General features: G+C 39.4%; 1 protein-coding gene across 3 annotated transcripts in view; it reads right to left on the reverse strand.

The window, feature by feature from the left end:
* Window positions 1-19,779, reverse strand: part of CEP85 (centrosomal protein 85) — a 34,212-nt gene that overhangs the window by 8,819 nt on the left and 5,614 nt on the right. For 2 of the 3 annotated variants that reach the window (XM_045511426.2, XM_010948023.3), the window contains exons 3-10: window positions 17,102-17,254; window positions 8,726-9,414; window positions 7,786-7,919; window positions 7,253-7,370; window positions 6,015-6,200; window positions 2,432-2,584; window positions 2,083-2,234; window positions 857-971 (exon numbers count right to left, since the gene is read on the reverse strand). In XM_045511426.2, coding sequence (XP_045367382.1) covers window positions 857-971; window positions 2,083-2,234; window positions 2,432-2,584; window positions 6,015-6,200; window positions 7,253-7,370; window positions 7,786-7,919; window positions 8,726-9,414; window positions 17,102-17,254 — 1,700 coding nt within the window. Of the gene's footprint in view, window positions 1-856; window positions 972-2,082; window positions 2,235-2,431; window positions 2,585-6,014; window positions 6,201-7,252; window positions 7,371-7,785; window positions 7,920-8,725; window positions 9,415-9,725; window positions 9,955-17,101; window positions 17,255-19,779 lie in introns of those variants that run through there. The other variant, XM_010948024.3, reaches the window with a different exon arrangement.

The raw sequence follows: 19,779 nt of genomic DNA on the forward strand, positions 1-19,779 counted from the left end.
TGGAAGGCTGTAAGCACATGCTGACAGTGAGGTCAGAGGGCAAGAGGCTACACTAGGATCTGTGGTCTGGCTATTAGGCTACAGCCGGTCAATAGTGAGAACAGGGTGAAGACAAGTTAGCTTTACCTACAGACATATAACCCAGACTCTATCCTGATTAACTAGTTTCACATTCGTGTGCTCCAGCCACAAACAGGTTTAAACAAAGAGAAATCTATGACGACCATGGGGAAGTGGGGTGGAGAGACACTCCCACCCTGATGACTGTAGGACAGTGGAATCAATTTCATATAAAGCCAGTGTACATTCTGGTTCTCTGATAAAGGACATGGCTAAAAATTAATGAAGCCTGCCCTATCCAAGGCTATGAAAGTTATCATTACTTATAGTTTTGGTCACACTGACTATCCAAGAAGAGAGCTAAACAGGCCCAGTTTCCTGTCCTTTGAGACCTCAGGTTTCCTCCGAACCATTTCTGAGTCTTTTTTGCTGACTTTCAATCTCACTGGCAGGCCCAGGGTTCCTTCTTCTCTGCTGAGAAGGGCCATCTCTCTGGTTAGAACTCTGCCCAATGCAAGAGATCCTGTATAGGGCCTGAGCCATGAATGAAGTGCACCAACCTTTAGTGCACAACTTTGGAGCATCAAGTCTGGATGTTCATGTCCTCCCTAACTTTGCTTGCCTATCATAAGGATGAACATCTAAAATGGAAATTTATTATGCAGAGGCAACTTCTTGGAAAATAGAGAAAAGCTCTGGGTAGCAGATCCTAGGTGGCTCATGGTTCCTTACCAATACACAATCTTTTCTTTCGTCTAAGCCTACCCCCTGTTACAGCCTGGACATCCTCAGTCACCTTCCGAAGGGAATCACATTCCTTCTGCCAGGATTCCATTTCCACTTTGGGATCTTCTCTCTGTTGAGCTGGGCCTTCTCCACTGGCCTCCTCCACACACTGCTTATCTTGCAGGCTGAAAGATAGTGATCTCTTAAGAACTCTAAAGTAAGAGAGATGTGGCTTTGACTCCTGATTCTGCTATTTATTTTATGTTTTGAGGCAAGAGACTCAGGCCCTTCCAAGCCATAGTGGGGGATAATGTCTCAGGTCTGTCTGTTGTAATGGAGGGAGTGCCACACAGAAGCTGCTTGCTCAGTCTAGGTTAGTTCCCTTCCCTAACAGCCAGCATTCATATGATGTGTCACCAATTCTCTACCCGCCCAAGGCTTTTATTCTTTGTTTTGATATTTAAAAATAAACATTCATCACATGTATTTAAATTATAAAAAGTCATACATCTACATTGCAGAAATTTTGAAAAATGCCAAAAAAATATTTTTCTTTGCAGTCTGGTGCAGAGCCAACTTTGTCCCCTATCCTTGCTTCCGCTTCCAACAAGTCTGATCCCATGAATCCCCACAATCACTTTCATCATGGCCCATCTGCTGAGATAAACAACAGGGTCACTATGGTTGAATATGGGATGAGAAATCCAATCCATCCCATTAGAAACTGGATTTGGTCCAAGAGGCTGTTGAAACATAGCCACCACATTTTCAGGAACTGCTATTAATATGGAGGAGGATCTCAAGACACCCTGAGAGTAATTATGGCATCTTGTTTTGTTCTCAGAACCTGCTGTGGCAATTGAGAGCAATCCCTAAGGCTAAAGAGAAACAGATGCTCCTGGTAGTCTTTATCTTATAAGGTTCAAAATGTGGATAACCTCAGTACTCAGCACTAGGATCTACTTTTGCAAATATACAGATACTCATTTTCCAGTTTATAAAGTACTCCTGTCCATTCAACACATATATATTCAAGGATTATTATCCAGTATTACTATGCCAGGCACTGGGTTGGATCCTTCCAAAGGATACAGGGACAAACCCCACTGCACCTCCCACATTCTATGTCAAAGACATATCCTTGCCCATAAGCAGCTTTCCTATTACTTATAATTCAAAGAAAATGAAGCTCAGAGAAGTAAAGGGATTTGTCTAAAGTCACACAGGTAGTGAGTGGGGAGCCAGAATCAGAACCTAGCTCTCCACTTCTTTCCTCACCCCCACAGGAGTATTCACCTATGTCTAGTAGAGAATTCTGCTTCCCTCTGTCTGAGGCTTTCCAGTTGAACCTCCTTCTCTCTGCAGGCTGCCTGGGTCTCCTCCAGCAAACTCTCCAGCTCAGTCACTCTCTCCTGCAGCTCTGTGCTCTTCAACTCAGAATCCTTAAGCTGAAAGACAGGATTCCATGCTTAGGTCAACAAGCCAAGGAAGATTCTGTCTGAGTATCTTAAAAAATTTGTGACGTGAGTCTGGACATGACTCCTTTGGGACTTTCCTTTCAGGAAGCCACAGGGTAACTGCATGTAGCAGAGGCTGAACAGTCCCCCTGCTTGGCCACTCCCTGCTTGCCCCACATTGCTGCTACCTGCTGGCTCTGCTTCTGATGGTCTTCCAGGGTGGGCAGGTCAGCCAGGTAGCGCTCCAAGGTCTCAATACGTTGCTGCTTCTCCCGGTTCTGCTCTGATTCCTTTTGACATTTCTTTTTCAAATTATTAATATGCTTATCACGACCCTTGACCTAGGAAAAGAAACGTCAAGAATCTTGTCTCCACTGACTCATCTACGACCTTGAACATCAACTTTTTTCCAAGTGACCACTGTCTTTGCCCTTAGAGCTGTATATGTTTTCTACTACAATGAAGGCAGGAATCTGATCAAATTTTGCCATTTGAGATTAGGGCATAAACTACAGAGTTAACATATAAGAACTTTCCAATCAAGGGCAAGGGAGAAAAGCTCCTTGGGAGGTTTTTAAAAATTGGTAGCTCTACTGTATAATAAAGAACTTGTCTCGTCTTTGTCCCAGGTCTCTGAGAGGTAACTTCTAAACTCTTAGCGCCTTCTGAAACAGCCTCTACTCTATGTAGTATGTATCTCTCTAAATAAATCTACCCTTACTCAAAAAAACCAAAAACCAAAACAAACAAAAAACCTCATAGAATTTCCCAAGTAATAGAAAAGGAGGGTCTTTGTTATCCACAGTGGGCCCAAGCCCACCATAAATGCATTCATGCTAATGAGATGACTCAGAATGGGGGCTGGTCACTATAAAGACCAATAGAGTTGAGCCCAACTTCCTGTGAGGAAGGGGAAAGGACTGGAGATTGAGGTCAATCATGCCTACATAATAAAATCCAATTAAAAAACTCTGGACACTGAAGCTCAGTGGAGCTTCCTGGTTGGAAGTGATGTGGATGTGATAGGAGGGTGACAGGCCCTGATTCCATGGGGGAAAAGGTATAGAAGCCCTGCTTTCAGGACTTTCCCAGATCCTGTCCTATTTATCTTTTCACTTGGCTTTTCCTGGTTTGTATCTTTATAATAAAACTGTAATCCTAAATATAGCACTTTGCTGGGTTCTGAGTTATTCAGGTGAATTATTGAACCTGGTTGGTCATAAGTATAGGAGGCCTGGGGAACCCAAAATATGCAGCTGGCATCTGAAGTTAAGCATTTTTTAGGGGGACCATGCTCTTAAACCTGTGGAGTCTGATGCTAACTCTAGGTGGTTAACTAGTTCTGCATCAGAACTGAATTGCAACAGTATATATAACTTCCTTGTAGACATACAACCAGTCTGGTCTGTTCTGGTGAGATAGGTAATGCATTCTTCCATAAACACCACATATAATGTAAAGCTAAGCAATCATCTAGAAGGGCTAATGAGACTGTAGACTCCTTGAGAGGAGGGGCTGGGTCCATCTTGCTTATTATCATATACCCAATACATAGCTCAATGCTTGGCACTGAGCAGAGAATCAATCAAGATTTGATGAATGGAAATTTTCATATTATAGCTTTTTATTTGACTTATGAAAAAGGAAGCTGAAGGAAGTAAGAGAAAGCAGAGAAAAGATAAGGCAGATCTATTTACTTGTGCCAAAGACACACAGACCTGATTTAATCCAAAGGTAACAAAGAACTAAGAGAGATCCTTGAAAATCAGTCAAAAGCTTTACCCCAGGTACAATCTGTACTCTTCAAGTTCCATGTGATTCTCCAGTGATTCTCACACTTTAACAAGCATCACAGTCACCTGGGAATCTTACTGAAAATGCTGGTAACCAACTTTGAACTAAAAAAGTGGTGGACTGGCCAGAGATGTTTATCTTCTCTCCTTTCGAAAACATCTCTAAAACCTATGATAGGAGGGAAATGAAGCACTAATACATAAAAGTCAACAGAGGAAGAGACAAAAGTATACAGGAGATTTCAACATATTTTCAGAAGGTAAAAGTGGGTGGGTGGGGGGGCATAAATGACTTGGAGCAGAGGAATTATAATCTGTAGTGGGTGTTACAGACAATTTGGAAAACAATGTGCCCTTCACAACCTGCAAGAACCTCTGTACTCGAAGCACCAGGTACCTGAGGCAGGTAGGTATTAGCTATAGACTTAAAAAATAGGGGGTTCACTGGAAGTCTATATTCAGGTTAGCTGGATACCATTCTCACCCTAGGTTTCCCTAACAGGAGACTGGAGATTTAGTATCTGGTTAAATCAAATGAGAGAGTCCAGTCAGGAATATCAGTCATGGCAGGGAGAGAGAGTGAAGCACTGGGTTGAAAATAAGTAAAAACCTATGTATAGAACTGTGGGGCTCTAAACCTAATCTCCTTCTCAGTGCTGAGAACCCAAAGACCAAAAGCATTCCTGTCCCAAGCCTCCCCCACCAGGCAGCTGAAGATTCTTTTCTAGAGGGAGTGAGATAAGGACATTCAGATACTGAAATTTGAGGGTTCCCAAGTGAAAAGGGCCATGTAAGTCTGATCATCCTACAGCACCAGGCAATTACCATGAACCCAGAGTTTCCATGCAGCTTTAAAACACTACATTCTTAAATATGAGTACTCATTCGTTGAAGGATCACCAAGCCTCTAACATGAAAGACACCAAAACAAAATAAAAAGGACCTGAAGGAAATAAGAACAACACTATAAGCAGATACAGATATCCCAAAATGTATAATCAATATTTTAAGAGAAAAGATATTGGATCCATGAAACAAATCCAGCAAAAAATACAACATAAAGATACTATTCAGAAATACAGAGGTATATATCAGGAGAAAGAAAAGAATTGAGGACAGACACCTTTGTGGAGTGAGGCTGGGTACAGAACCACTAATTTTTACTATAAACATGTTGGTATTTGATAACATCTTGGTTATTTAACTTAGATACATGTATTATTTTGATTAAAAGTTTCTTTTTTAACAAGCCTCTAAGTCTGTGCTGTACCAGTGGCACCAACATCACCTGGGAGCTTATTAGAAATGCAGGATCTTGGGCCCCCTCCCTTCCCAGAACTACTGAATCTGTTTTACCAAAATCTCCAAATGATTCTTAAGCACATTACAGTTTAAGAAGCACTGCTTTAAAAAAAAAAAAAGAAAAAAAAGAAAGAAACACTGCTTTAGCTGACTTTGATGCAAGTGGTCCAGAACTAAACATTACTAAACCGGTCTCCCAAGAATTAGAACCTGTAAACAGAACCAAAAGATTTAGCTCCTTCTGTGATAACCCATTTCACTCTAAGGCAATTCAAAGAACACTGGTAAAAATGTAAAACCCCCCAAATGGCAGAATGAGGAGAAACCAGACTGAAGGATGTACCACCGGTGTTTAAACATCTTGCAGCAGTATCATCTGGTGACTGCCCAGGCTGGTTTTCCACCCAGGCCAGCTGGTGGCCCATTACAGCCTGGGACAGTGACGGATTGATTATACAGCTTCCCCTGTCTGTGGCAGTTTTGTGAAGATGAAGCAGAAAGAAGGGGTACCATTTCTAATAGACCAGTTCTGCATGAGAAGTCAATGTAGGGTGACTCACCCAATTGGCTCCTCCAGGTTCCAAAAGTAGGGGCCAGAAACAGATTAGGGTTTGGTAGGAGAAGGCTGACTGCCAAATCTGTTGTGAGCTAGAAATCTACCAGCTCCTTAACTCACCCTTTCTTCCTGTTTCTTCCCCTCCTCTGAATGCTTCTGCAATGCCACTTTGAGTGACTCTCTGATGAGCTGGACTTCAACTTCTGAAGCAGAGAGTTTCTTTTCAAGCTCAACCTTTTCTTTGCTCAAGGCTTCTGTCTTCTGTGCAAACTGTGCACGTAAGAAAGTGTTCTCTCGTTGCAATTCCTGCAGGAAGATCCTCAATACATGACTATTCTTTACCCTTACAGTCCCATGTACTTTATTTATCCCTACTACACTTTGTGGTCAAATATAATCCTTCCCTAAGAATTTCTTCAAGTAGTGCTTCTCAAAGTGTGGTCCTAGGACTAACAGCTTCAGCATCACCTAAGAATTTGTCAGAAATGCAAATTATTAAGCCCAATACCCAGGCCCAATGAATCAGAAACTCTGGAGACGGGTCTCAATAATCTGTTTTAACAAGCCTTCCAGGTGATTCTGATGCACACTCACATTTCAGAACCACTGGCTCAAAGCAATAATTAAGTTATAGTATAACGCAGGAACACAGAACAATACATCAGAAGACCTGGGCTCAAGGCCTGGTTCTCCTGCACTCATTCTCTATATAACTTTAAGCAAATTCTTCCTCCTCCTTGGGCTTCAATTTTTTCATCAGTAAATTAGAGGACTGAACAAGATTTTTATCTAACAGCTTTTCTCACTCTATCATTCTGATTCTACAAGATGGAACATTGTCTTAACAGGCCTACTAGGTGGCAAAGCCAACATAGTACTATAATCCACCTAATAACCATCACTCTAAAGCCCAAATAAGAATAAGCTTGCTCAATAAAGCAGGTTTCTTTTAGAGCCAGTAAGAATATGGTTTCTTTCAGTTGCTCCTAGATGTGGAAGAATAAAAGTGAGAATGGCTCAATCTCCTGTTACCTCTGCTTCTCCCTCCATTTGGCCAGGGCTGGTAGATTAAGACTTCTCAGAACATCACTCAGCTCTAGGATTGTACTATGTACCCTGCTCTGCCTTTTCTCCTAAGTATGTCCTGACACCAAGGCACCTAGACATCCACCTGATTCTACCCTCAAGCCTTTTCTGACCCCACAAGGCAGAATTATAATTAGGATGTTTACTCTTTGACGGCAGGGACCCTTTACATTACTTGGTCCATTTTCTAACTCCTGGATACCCAACAGTACCCAACAGGGAAGATACTGACTTATGACAAACAGAATGCCATCCTGGCTGCCAAGGCTTACCTGCAGCCTCAGCAAGCAGACATCCCCAAAGGGGGCAGGGTGGCCCAAAAGAGCACTGTGGACTTGTAGTTCGCTCTCTCGCACTTTCTGCTCCAGCTGAGAGATATGTTTCCTCTGCCTGCACAAGCCAGAACAGAATGAGGTCCAGGGTCCTGACACAAACCTACTTGCAATATGAGCCCCCACTTTCCTTAGAAAGGTACAATCCATACATAGTAAGCAAAGACCTTGGATTCTGGGCAGTGCTGTTTTGCTGAAGGAGGAAGAACAAATGAGAAAACTGACTGAAAGGAAATAAAGAAAGACTAGTTTTAAGAACCAGCTGCCTCCTTTAGGCACTCCCCACAGCCCCTGCAGAGATATGCAACTGGCCTAGCACAACAGTCAGATTCAGGACTAGGCTGCTTATCAACCTAGCTCTATCATGAGGCAAAGCTGGGGGCCTAAACAGAGGGGCTGTGCTGCTCTTGGGGAGACCTCATTAGTGGGAACTGGAAGAGAGGCTGGCACTATGACACGCCTTGCCCACTTACTTGTCAATAAGGAGTTCCTTTTCCTTCAGAAGATGTTCGTTACTGTTCAAGATGCTGATCCACTGTGCTGGCTCTAACGTGGGCAATGAAGGAGCAAAAGCAGCAGGATGGTGGCAGATGGCTCCATTCTGAAGCTGAAAGATGTGCAGGACCAGAGGGGCTTGATCTTGACCTACAGGCACCTGAAAACACCTGAGCAGTACCTAGCTGGGTCTGCAGTCAAGGCTTACTTTGGCTCAGCCTGGGAAAGCTTAGTGTTTATGAAATAATTTTAGCTCTGATGCATGACTGGAAAGAACCTGCCTGGAGTCTTCTGCCAACTGGACACTCCCTGCTCAGAAAGGCTCTAGTTTCTAAGAAAAGGTCAGTTATCTTTCATTATCTGTCAAGAGAAGCAAACCAAGGAGCTAAATGTCCTCACTAACCAGGAAAGGAGAATGTGTCCTGCTTACTTCCTTCCCACTCGTAAGCAGCACAAGGACTTTTTTTAAAAACACAAAAGTGGTAAAGTGGAAAGAACACGTGATCCAAAGATGGTTTTTGAACCCTAGAGCTCTCCCACTTAACCAGCTCTGTGACCCTGGACATTACTTATTCTAAGAACCTGGTAAATTCTATATTTACCTCATCAGAGTGTTATACAAGGATTAAATAAGACTCTGTATGTTAAAATACCTAGTCTAGTGACTTGTACGTAAGTATATACATATACAATCAGTGTTGGTGTCCTAATTTTCCTTTGTAACCCTCTACTTTGGAGAATTTACCTCGTGTTTAATTAGACCACCAACAGATTTGATGGCATTCATAAGACTTCATTTTCTATCTATAAACATCCTCCCTGACAAATGTTTTCTTTAGAGTCAAAACTTATAGGACAAAACTCATACAGTTCTAAGTTCAGAACAGAAGCTGCAAAGTCCAAGGAAAGGGCCTCTACCTGCATTTGCTCCATCTGTAAACGGATCAACTCCAGCTGCTGTCGACAAGTGCTGAGCTCACAAGATCGCTCTCGGGGATGCCAAGGGTCAGGATTCGGCTGCCACACCTGAGAGGGCAGAAGCTTGGAGAGCCCAGGAGCAGGCTGGAGTCCCAAAGGGAGAACCCCACTGCTGCTGGAGTGCGGTCCATTCTGCTCACACACTGCCCCACTGCCTGGTGCCTTCTTGGTCTCAGGCAACACTTTGTATAGCTCCTTATTTGTGTCAGTTCTTGGGTTGTGGAAGTAGACTTGGTAGTGGGGATCTGAATAAAGTGTCTCCATCATTGCTGACTGATTGAGGGTGGATTCCATATTGGGAATATCAAACTTCCTCACCTCTTCTCTTTCATGGCCCACTGCTGGAAACCAGGACTGCTCAACTCCATTTTCTCCGGCAGCACCACAAAGATACATGAAATCTCTAGACAGGCCTGGAGAACGTTTCATTGCACCGAGGTCTCCATTTCTTGTCATCCCCACACTTTCAGCCAACCCTGACAAAGGAAGTTTGGAAGAAGAGGGTCCAGCAGAAGAATTTGGCTTGGCAGGAGAGGTCCCCAAAGTAGAAGGCATCACATGGGCTGTTGGAATGGTTACGTGGCTTTTGATGGGCTGGAAAGAAGGGCTGCTACTTGAGCTGCAAAAATCTGTGGAGAGAATAGTTTTCCATAAGTCAAAACTGAAGCAGCAAGTTTTCTTGAGTTTGGCTGTATGCCGGACATTCTCTGCCTGTCCTGAGACCAGGCAGAGAGGGCACTGTCGTCACAAGTATCAGACAGAAAAACACGGCAGCCTAACTGGGAGACGTGTGTTCTAAGATCTCAAATGCCATTTACAAGGCAAACCAACAAAAGACAATACTGGCTTCACTTTTAACCTACACTGTCCTTTGTATTTGAATAAAAAATCTTGCCAGTCAACAAAGCTAAAAACTGAACTTTAAAAAAAAATCACTTACTTAAGGGAAATGGATTAGGTCCTACTCTTCTAAGAGCTGGGCAACTCTAAGCTATAATCCAGTCTAATAAAAATGTCCTTTCCAAGGGCTGCCAGAATCCTCTGTGACCACCAAAAGCTCCCCAATGACTCTTAACTATCCGAAGAATAAGGCGAACTGGATGGTGCTGCTCTGTATCCAGGGCAGGGAGCACAGCTCTGAATCAGGATTCTGTTCTCTCTCCCACACACCAGATTTGACTGCCGGGATATGTGAAGTTATTCTTAGTAACTCTCAGGTTTCACTCTAGCACAGTGAGCAGTCTCAAGTGGGTAAACACTGAAATCCTCTATTTTTACATTTTGCCTTTTACTTTTGCCTTTCGGTTGTATACAACTGTGGTTTTTTCACTTTTCCTTTAGACTAGATTTATGTTTCCTTTAGCTCCTGCCTAGTCTTGGGAGACAACTCTCTGATTAGCCCACAGAAGGTTCACATTTCTACATATTTATAACTTTCAAAGTGCTACTCTATAAAGAGGACTACAAGGTCACAGTATACCGTGGGGCAGTGGGCTGCAAGCAAACAACAAGACAGGAATATGAGGAAACATACCTGTTACCTTCAGCAGGCAGAAAACTGACTAAAGGGAACAAGGAATATAAATGTCTTCCTTTTTCAACTATGTCCAGTATTTTTTCCAAACCAAACACATCTACCATGGAGAAGGGCAGACCTCAATTTGTTTCATTTTTTATTTTTCACCAACTAACACAGAACACTCGGCTAATGGGGACAGACACTAAACTTTCCCAGAACTATATGAGTATAATCAGTTATCTTCTCACATGGGTCTGTAAGCAGCTCTTTAAAAACATGGGCAAGCCAAATTATCCCTTATAATATATGCAAAGTGTTTAATTTCCTCTACTCGGATGATCTTGGAGATATATAAAAGGCCATACTAAAAACAAACAACAAACAAAACCACTAGTGATTTTTGATAACATGCATCAGCTTCTCAACACCAAGAAAGGACATTTCAGAGTCAAAGAACATCATTTTTGATGTCCCAAAATGTAAATACAGAACTAGCCAACAGAGTTGTTAAGATAGACTGATGGTAATGAAGACTTCTAAGACTATAAACTCCCTACTTGAAATCTTCCATAATGACACCGTAATATTGGCTTTCACCAAGGGTCCACATTCCCAAAATATAATTATGGAACAGAGGATAGTAAGACTGTGGTATAGAAGGGCTACTGTGATGAATTTAGCAGCACTTTCCATTCTCCAACCATAGCAGCACTTTCTCAGGACTCAATAAATTCAGTTTTGATTCCATAATCCCCAAAGCAGTATTGCCAAAATCAAAGCCAGGAAGAAAGGTACCAACTGCCCAAGAGAACATGGTTTTTCTAATTTTCTACTGAGTGTGATTGGATGATAGAATAAAGTGAAGTCTTTGTCAACATTTGTCACTTTTCTATTGTGTTTATCTATTTATATTAAGAAAACTGCATCATTCTGACAAACTGCTATAAAATGTCAAGTTACATTACACTTTAAGTCTGGTTTGTGTTTTAGAACATTTTGAAACAAAAGAGCAACACACATTTTCAAAAGGGCCATTATCTTCTACTTTTCAAAGGCTTTCCGAATTTATTGTACAGGATATGTGATTTTTATCTAGAGAAGTTTACAATTCCCAAAATCATTAGGTTTTTGGCACTTCAAGGATATATTTCTAAATCTCTCCTCTCCTCAACCACACGCCCTCCTCTCCAACCTCCACCCTCACTCCCAAAAGCAACTTATTCTTTCTAGCTACCCTCCTTTCTTTGTAAGGGATAGATTAAGCTATTGTGAATTGTGGTCACTTCTGCCTACATATTTTACTGGCTTATGGAAGTATGATAGTCTGAATTAAGCCAGTGACTGTTTCAGTCTTCAGCAAAAAGCCGAAAGCCTTCTGAACTCTCCAGTACCCATCTCTATCTTGTCCCTTGAGAATACTAGTGAAGGATGGAATCAAAAGCCTGTTCAATTTAAAGATGCAACTATGGACTATATTTTATACCAGTCGTATGTGTTCTTGTCTGCTGGGCTCCAAAGAAACCAAGTTAGATTCATAAATAAGACTAAGACCATGGTATATAACAAACATAGCAGAAAAGACACCTTAGATTCTTTTTAAAAAAACTTACAGACCAATGGCTTTGGCCACTATGTCAAGGCTACAATTTAAAAAGAATGCTATGGAAATATATATATTTCTCCATAGGAATAAAAAGTACACAGAGTCACACACAATCTGTGTAACAATTTGACTGAATGAAATACAGCCAGTCAATTCAACAGGGGGAAAAATCCAGACCATTGTTTGATTTTAAAAAGGCCTATTATTTAGTCAAAATGAAAAAAGTCCCATGACTGCACATGTAGACACAAACTTAACAAGTCACAACTACACTGACAGTAACACTTTTGATTACACAAGTGATGGAAAGAACACTACAGTTCGGAGACCTGACTCTGGTTAGTTGTATGACATGAGGCAAGTTACTTAACCCCTTGGGGAATTTTTGTAACTCACCTGCAAAAAGGAACTAGATTAAGTGATTTTTAAAGTCTTAGCTACCTTGAAATCTAAGATTCAATTCTACTCAATATTTACTGAACATTGTGCCCATAAACACACAGCTATTAAAGTATTAAAATTCAATGCCAGGTGTCTGAGTCAGTACTAGTAGTACTAGTAGTTGCTTTGTTTTGTTCCTTTTCATTCTTCTATTTTTTCCAAACATTTCTATTCTTTTTTTAAACAGCTTTCCTGAGATATAATTCCTATACCATACAATTTTTACCCACTCAAAATGTACAATTTAATGGTTTTTAGTATATTCACAGAGTTGTGTAACCATCAATACAATCAATTTTAGAACATTTTCATCATCTCCAAAAGAAACCATTTAACCCTTTAGTAGTCATGCTCTATATCCTCTTACTTCCCTAGTCTTAGGCAAACACCAAATCTACTTTCTGTCTCTATACAGATCGGCCTATTTTGGACATTTCATACAAGTGAAGTCATATAATATATATGTGTGGTCTTTTGTGCCTGGCTTTTTTTACTTAGCATAAAATTTTTTTAAGGTTTTATATTTTATTTTTTTAGTTTTTTTTAAACATTTTTTATTGAGTTATAGTCATTTTACAATGTTGTGTCAAATTCCAGCATAGAGCACAATTTTTCAGTTATACATAAACATACATATATTCACTGCCACATTTTTTTTCAATGTGAGCTACCATAAGATCTTGTATATATTTCCCTGTGCTTTACAGTATAATCTTGTTTATCTATTCTACATTTTGAAATCCCAGTCTGTCCCTTCCCACCCCCTGCCCCCTTGGTAACCACAAGTTTGTATTCTATGTCTATGAGTCTGTTTCTGTTTTGTATTTATGTTCTTTTTTTTTTTCTTTTTTTAGATTCCACATATGAGCGATCTCATATGATATTTTTCTTTCTCTTTCTGGCTTACTTCACTTAGAATAACATTCTCCAGGAACATCCATGTTGCTGCAAGTGGTGTTATGTTGTTGGTTTTTATGGCTGAATAGTATTCCATTGTATAAATATACCACATCTTCTTTATCCAGTCATCTGTCGATGGACATTTAGGCTGTTTCCATGTCTTGGCTATTGTAAATAGTGCTGCTATGAACATTGGGGTGCAGGTGTCTTTTTGAAGTGGGTTCCTTCTGGATAGATGCCCAGGAGCAGGATTACTGGGTCATGTGATAAGTCTATTCCTAGTATTTTGAGGAACCTCCGTACTGTTTTCCACAGTGGCTGCACTAACCTGCATTCCCACCAGCAGTGTAGGAGGGTTCCCTTTTCTCCACAGCCTCTCCAGCATCTGTCGTTTGTGGACTTTTGAATGATGGTCATTCTGACTGCTGTGAGGTGATACCTCATTGTAGTTTTGATTTGCATTTCTCTGATAATTAGCGATATAGAACATTTTTTCATGTGCCTATTGATCATTTGTATTTCTTCCTTGGAGAATTGCTTGTTTAGGTCTTCTGCCCATTTTTGGATTGGGTTGTTTATTTTTTTCTTATTAAGTCATACGAGCTGCTTATATATTCCAGAGATCAAGCCTTTGTTGGTTTCATTTGCAAAAATTTTCTCCCATTCTGTAGGTTGTCATTTTGTTTTATTTATGGTTTCCTTTGCAGAAGCTTGTAAGTTTAATTATGTCCCATTTGTTTATTCTTGCTTTTATTTCTATTGCTTGAGTAGACTGTTCTAGGAGAACATTTTTGAGATGCATGTCAGATAATGTTTTGCCTATATTTTCTTCTGGGAGGTTTATTGTATCTTGTCTTATGTTTAAGTCTTTGATCCATTTTGAGTTTATTTTTGTGTATGGTATAAGGGAGTGTTCTAGCTTCACTGATTTACATGCTGCTGTCCAGTTTTCCCAACACCATTTGCTGAAAAGACTGTCTTTATTCCACTGTATATTCTTGCCTCCTTTGTCGAAGATTAGTTGACCAAAAGTTTGTGGGTTCATTTCTGGGCTCTTTATTCTGTTCCATTGGTCCATATGTCTGTTTTTATACCAATACCATGCTGTTTTGATTACTGTAGCTCTATAGTATTGTCTGAAGTCTGGGAGAGTTATTACTCCAGCCTCTTTCTTTTTCTTCAGTAATGCTTTGGCAATTCTAGCTCTTTTGTGATTCCATATAAATTTTATTTGTTCTAGTTCTGTGAAATATGTACTGGGTAATTTGATAGGGATTGCATTAAATCAGTAGATTGCCTTGGGCAGTGTGACCATTTTAACAATATTCATTCTTCCAATCCAGGAGCATGGGTTATCTTTCCTTTTTTTAAAGTCTTCTTTAATTTCCTTAATCTGTTTTATAATTTTCCATGTATAAGTCTTTCACCTCCTTGGTTAGATTTATTCCTAGGTATTTTATTACTTTGGGTGCTATTTTAAAGGGGATTGTTTCTTTACTTTCTTTTTCTGTTGATTCATCGTTAGTGTAAAGAAATGCAACTGATTTTTGAACATTAATCTTGTAACCTGTTACCTTGCTGAATTCTTCAATTATTTCTAGTAGTTTTTGTGTGGACCTTTTAGGGTTTTCTAAATATAGTATCAAGTCATCTGCATATAGTGACACTTTTACCTCTTCTTTTCCAATTTGGATCCCTTTTATTTCTCTCTTGCCTGATTGCTGTGGCTAGGACTTCCAAGACTATGTTGAATAGGAGTGGTGATAGTGGGCAGCCTTGTCCTGTCCCAGATTTTAGTGGGAAGCTTTTGAGTTTTTCACCGTTGAGTACCATGCTGGCTGTAGATTTGTCATATATAGCTGTTATTATGTTGAGATATGTTCCCTCTATACCCACTTTGGTGACAGTTTTTAATCATAAATGGGTGTTGAATTTCATCAAATGCTTTGCATCTATTGAGATGACCATGTGGTTTTTGTCCTTTCTCTTGTTGATGTGATGTATTACACTGATTGATTTGTGTATGTTGAACCACCCTTGTGTCCCTGGGATGAACCCCACTTGATCATGATGTATAATCTTTTTATGTGCTGTTGGATTCTATTTGCTAATATATTGGTAAGGATTTTTGCATCTATATTCATAAGTGATATTGGTCTGTAATTCTCTTTTTTGGTGGAGTCTTTGCCTGGTTTTGGTATCAGGGTGATGGTGGCTTCACAGAATGAGTTTAGGAGTATTCTCTCCTTTTCAATCTTCTGGAAGAGTTTGAGAAGGACTGGTATGAGTTCTTCTTTGTATATCTGGTAGAATTTCCCAGTGAAGCTATCCAGTCCTGGACTTTTACTTGTAGGGAAGCATAAATGTTTTTAAAGTTCATCCATTTTGTGGGTGTATTAGTACTTCATTTCTTTTTATTGTTGAATAATAGTCTATCATATGGATATACCACATTTTACTCCTCTATTTGTCAACTAATAGACACTGGGTTGTTTCCATTTTTTGGCTATTATGAATAATGCTGCTATAAACATTCATGTACAAGTTTTTGTCTGGATGTATGTTTTCATCATTTTTCTTACATATATATACCTAGAAGTAGATTTGTTGAGTCATAAGGCAACTCCATGTTTAACCTTTTAAGGAACTGCCAAACTGCTTTCCAAAGCTGCAACATTTTACATTCCCACCAGCAATGTATAAAGGTTCCAGTTTCTCTACATTCTCACCAACACTTATTATTTTTGATTATAGCCATCTGAGTGGGTACGGCATCTGATAAAATACCAAGGTAACTAGTTTTGTAACTTTAATCAACTCATTTAATCACTTTGAAATTCAGCTTTCTCATCTACATAATGTAAATAATATATTTCATAGAGTTCTCAAAGGTATTAATAAAAAATGTAGAAAAAATTTAGCACAGTATCCATCATAAAGTATTTGATAAAGAGTAATTATTATCGGTAAGTTTTCTGTTCCTTAGGAATCCACCATCTAAATGAAAAAACAAAAAACAAAAAGCTCTTGTAAAGTACTGCCTGACAGTTATTACTTAATTCAAGTGCAAAAACAAGTGGCAGAAAAAAAACCAAAGATATAAGATTGCAAAAAGGAAGACCAGTAATGGGAGGAATGGATGGGAAAAGTCTTGTCAGACACTTCACTAAATCATGAAAAATAAGAACAGCGTAGCTGGCAGGGGCAAGAAGAGATGGAAACCACACAAAGGAAGGAGCTCAGGTTAAAAAAAAAAAAGTTCTGTGCTTTCATAGCATAGTTAAGACCTGGTGACAGTAAGAAATATATCTGAATGGGTGGATGGGATAGGGCCAGATCACAGAACTGAGGCCTCTGACCTTCATCTTCCAAGTAATAGAAACAATCGAGGATTTGCAGGAAAAGGAAACTATGAAATCAGGCTTTAAGAAAGATTAATCTGGCAGGAGAGGGAAAGACTTGAGGCCAAGAAACCTGTTAGAAAGTTGTTTCAGATAAGACAAACAGGAAAAGTTGAGAGGAAGGGAACAGCTGTGAGAAGCACAAGGTAGGAAGAATTGAGCAAACTCCTTGACTGAATGGACTTACTTATATGAATATTCTACGGTTTTTTTGTTTTGCTTTTTTGGGGGAGGTAATTTGATTGATTGATTGATTGATTGATTGATTGATTATTTTATTTAATAGAGGGACTGGGGATAGAACCCAGGTCCTCGTGCATGCTAAGCATGCACTCTACCACTAAACTATACCTTCCCTCCTTATATGAATATTCTGGAAATGACAGTATACTTGGAACACAATTTGAAAATGACAACACATATTGGTAATCATATTATTAGTCCAAACTTACCCTCCGCAATGTCTGAGCACGATGTGCCAATGGCTGTGTCCCCACTGTCAGCTACACTTGAACAGCGGCTGAAGCGGCTCCGAAAGGCCTCCGAGATAACCGGGGTCTGCCATTCAGTCCCCAGGGAACTGCCCTTCTGAATCACACTGGAACCTGAAACGTGGAGTTTCCTACGTTTAGTGTGAACCAGCTCATGTAACTCGACAAGACTGTTTATAAAAATTCACTCAAACCTATAAGAGAATAGTGGTACCCCACCCCTTTCTTTCTTCCTGTGCCTATTTCAGCTACTCTGAATTGGTTAATTTTTTTAAAAAATGTTACTTCATTATTTAAAAATTTAACATAGGTTCTGGGGAGTGAACCCAGGACCTTGTGCATACAAGGCATGCGCTCTACCATTGAGCTATAGCCATTCTCTGAATTAGTTAATTTTAAATGGAAATAGCACAAGAGGTGAGAACATTCAAAGACAGAAATAAGACCTACCAAGAATCCAGGGGTACTAGGACAGTAATAGTTGATAGCAACTTCATTCTTTGAAATCTAGAAGCCACAGCACTTTACATGATCTCATTTACATACTTACTAAAAAGTATTATTACCCTTATTTTACAGAGAAAAGATGTGAGATTTGAACCCAGGTTGTTCTGATTCCAATACCCATATTCTTTGCTCTTACAGGGTTTCTCAACAGGCGCTTGTGGCATTCTGGGCATGATGATTCTTCAATGTATAGTCTATATGCTACTGGATGGCTTAGTATCCCTAATCCCCAACCACTAATGCCAATAAAACCCACTACATCACACCATCACTGTGAAAGCTGAAAATACCCCGTATGTTTCCAAATGCTCCACAGGGTAATAGGTATTCCAGTCCCCTCTTGAAAACCATTATCTGACTGAATCATGGTACTCTCATGGGCAGGGTGAATCCAGATCAAGGTGAGTCTTGTAAGTCAATCTGAAGAATTTTAGGGGGCAATGCAAAGAAACTACTAAAATTTCTGAGCAGGTAAAATGAAACAAGACTGAGATAAGATTTATTTGACTTTATTAGTTTGCTGTTTTAGGGCTAGCAGACAGGAAGTGTTCAATAAATACTTGATTTACTAACATACTAGCAAAGACTTAAATTCAAATTATTTTTTTAAAATCATTATAGTTTTTCTAAACTTTACCTGATGATCCATGTAAACAAACAAACAGGTAATGGTAGTTACATATCCATTTAAAGTACCAGAGTTTGAGTTGAAATCAGAAACTATGGTTCTGTAGACTCTATGATCTAGTGGGAAACAAGTGATATCTGAACACTTCAACTTATTCCCTCCCTTCTTCCAAATTTAGTGCTTCTCCCATCTTTTGAACCTACTTTCTTCTATTTCTGCTCCTTTTTTTGGCTACCCTTACTTCTTCTTCCTACTGAAGACAACCTCACTTTCCCTTAAAACTCCTTTTATTCTTTGGGTGTCAATGGACTGCCTTATTTCAAAGAATCTTTACACATGCAGTAATCTGTAACAATCTTTAAAAGGAAACTAGCCAAAAATGAGACCTTCTGATCAGCATAGGACTAGCCAGTATTGCTATACTAAATTAGTAGAATTCTATCCAGAAGCAAAGAAATTTGATCTCTTGGTGAGTCTATATGGCATTATCTCTTTAGTCAGTGTACAATCTGTCAGGTCTTTTGAAATAGTGAAAATCGATTGAGGGCCTCTACTACCATGTTCCTGGCCTCCACTGGAAACCACTCCCTGTTTCTACTACTAATCTTCCATTCTTCACCACTACCACTTTTCTATCTACCCACTCCAAACATCAATTCTAAAAGAGATACATAGTAAAATAAAAATATGTTTTGGTATAGTTATAGAGACTTGTGATTATTTCAAAATTCAAGTTTGAAAGCTGAAATTTTTTTGTGTTATGTCACATGTCCTATTAGCAGCATCCTCATCATATATTAAGACCATTATTAATCTAATGAGAGACTATTGAAAACAAAGCCATCAGAAAAGCAGAGAGTTTGTTAGGAACTGCTACATTCCAAAAACTTGCATTACACACATAATTATCATAAGAAATTGGACAATTCAGCCCTAGACAGTGCGTGGCACATAGCAGATGTTCAATAAATATTTGCTGAACGAATCTTGAATTTATTCAACAAACGCTTGTCAAAGTGCTTACTATATGCAAGGTAATGTGCCAAGGAGAACATAACAAATATCTATTAAATGTCTGCTATGAGGCACGGTGGGATTTTGAAGTTAAATGAAACAGACCTTTAGTTCAATAAAATGTAGCCTTTCTTCATAAATACCCCAGAATTCAAGTTATTTTTCTAAAATGCTACTTCCTATCTGAATATACCATATGTACTTATATTGTCTATTGAGTGTATGTATGCATGTATATGTTTTTCTCTCTATATATAATATATACACATACTTTTAATATATCAACTTAGGATATCTACTGAGCTTTCAAAATCCTGTAAATCCATTCTAGAAATAAATTATTGAGTCTCTAGTGACAATACAAGTCAGACTGCTGGCATCCAAGAAGAATTCCAATCTTTGTGGGCTAGCAGATGACTGACCCACCCACAGGACTTACAAAGACAACACAGAACACAGTAATTTATGCTGTGTTTTTCTGATTTCAAAT

This window comes from Camelus bactrianus, chromosome 13 (genome assembly GCF_048773025.1).
Source record: "Camelus bactrianus isolate YW-2024 breed Bactrian camel chromosome 13, ASM4877302v1, whole genome shotgun sequence".
Classification (NCBI taxonomy): domain Eukaryota; kingdom Metazoa; phylum Chordata; class Mammalia; order Artiodactyla; family Camelidae; genus Camelus; species Camelus bactrianus.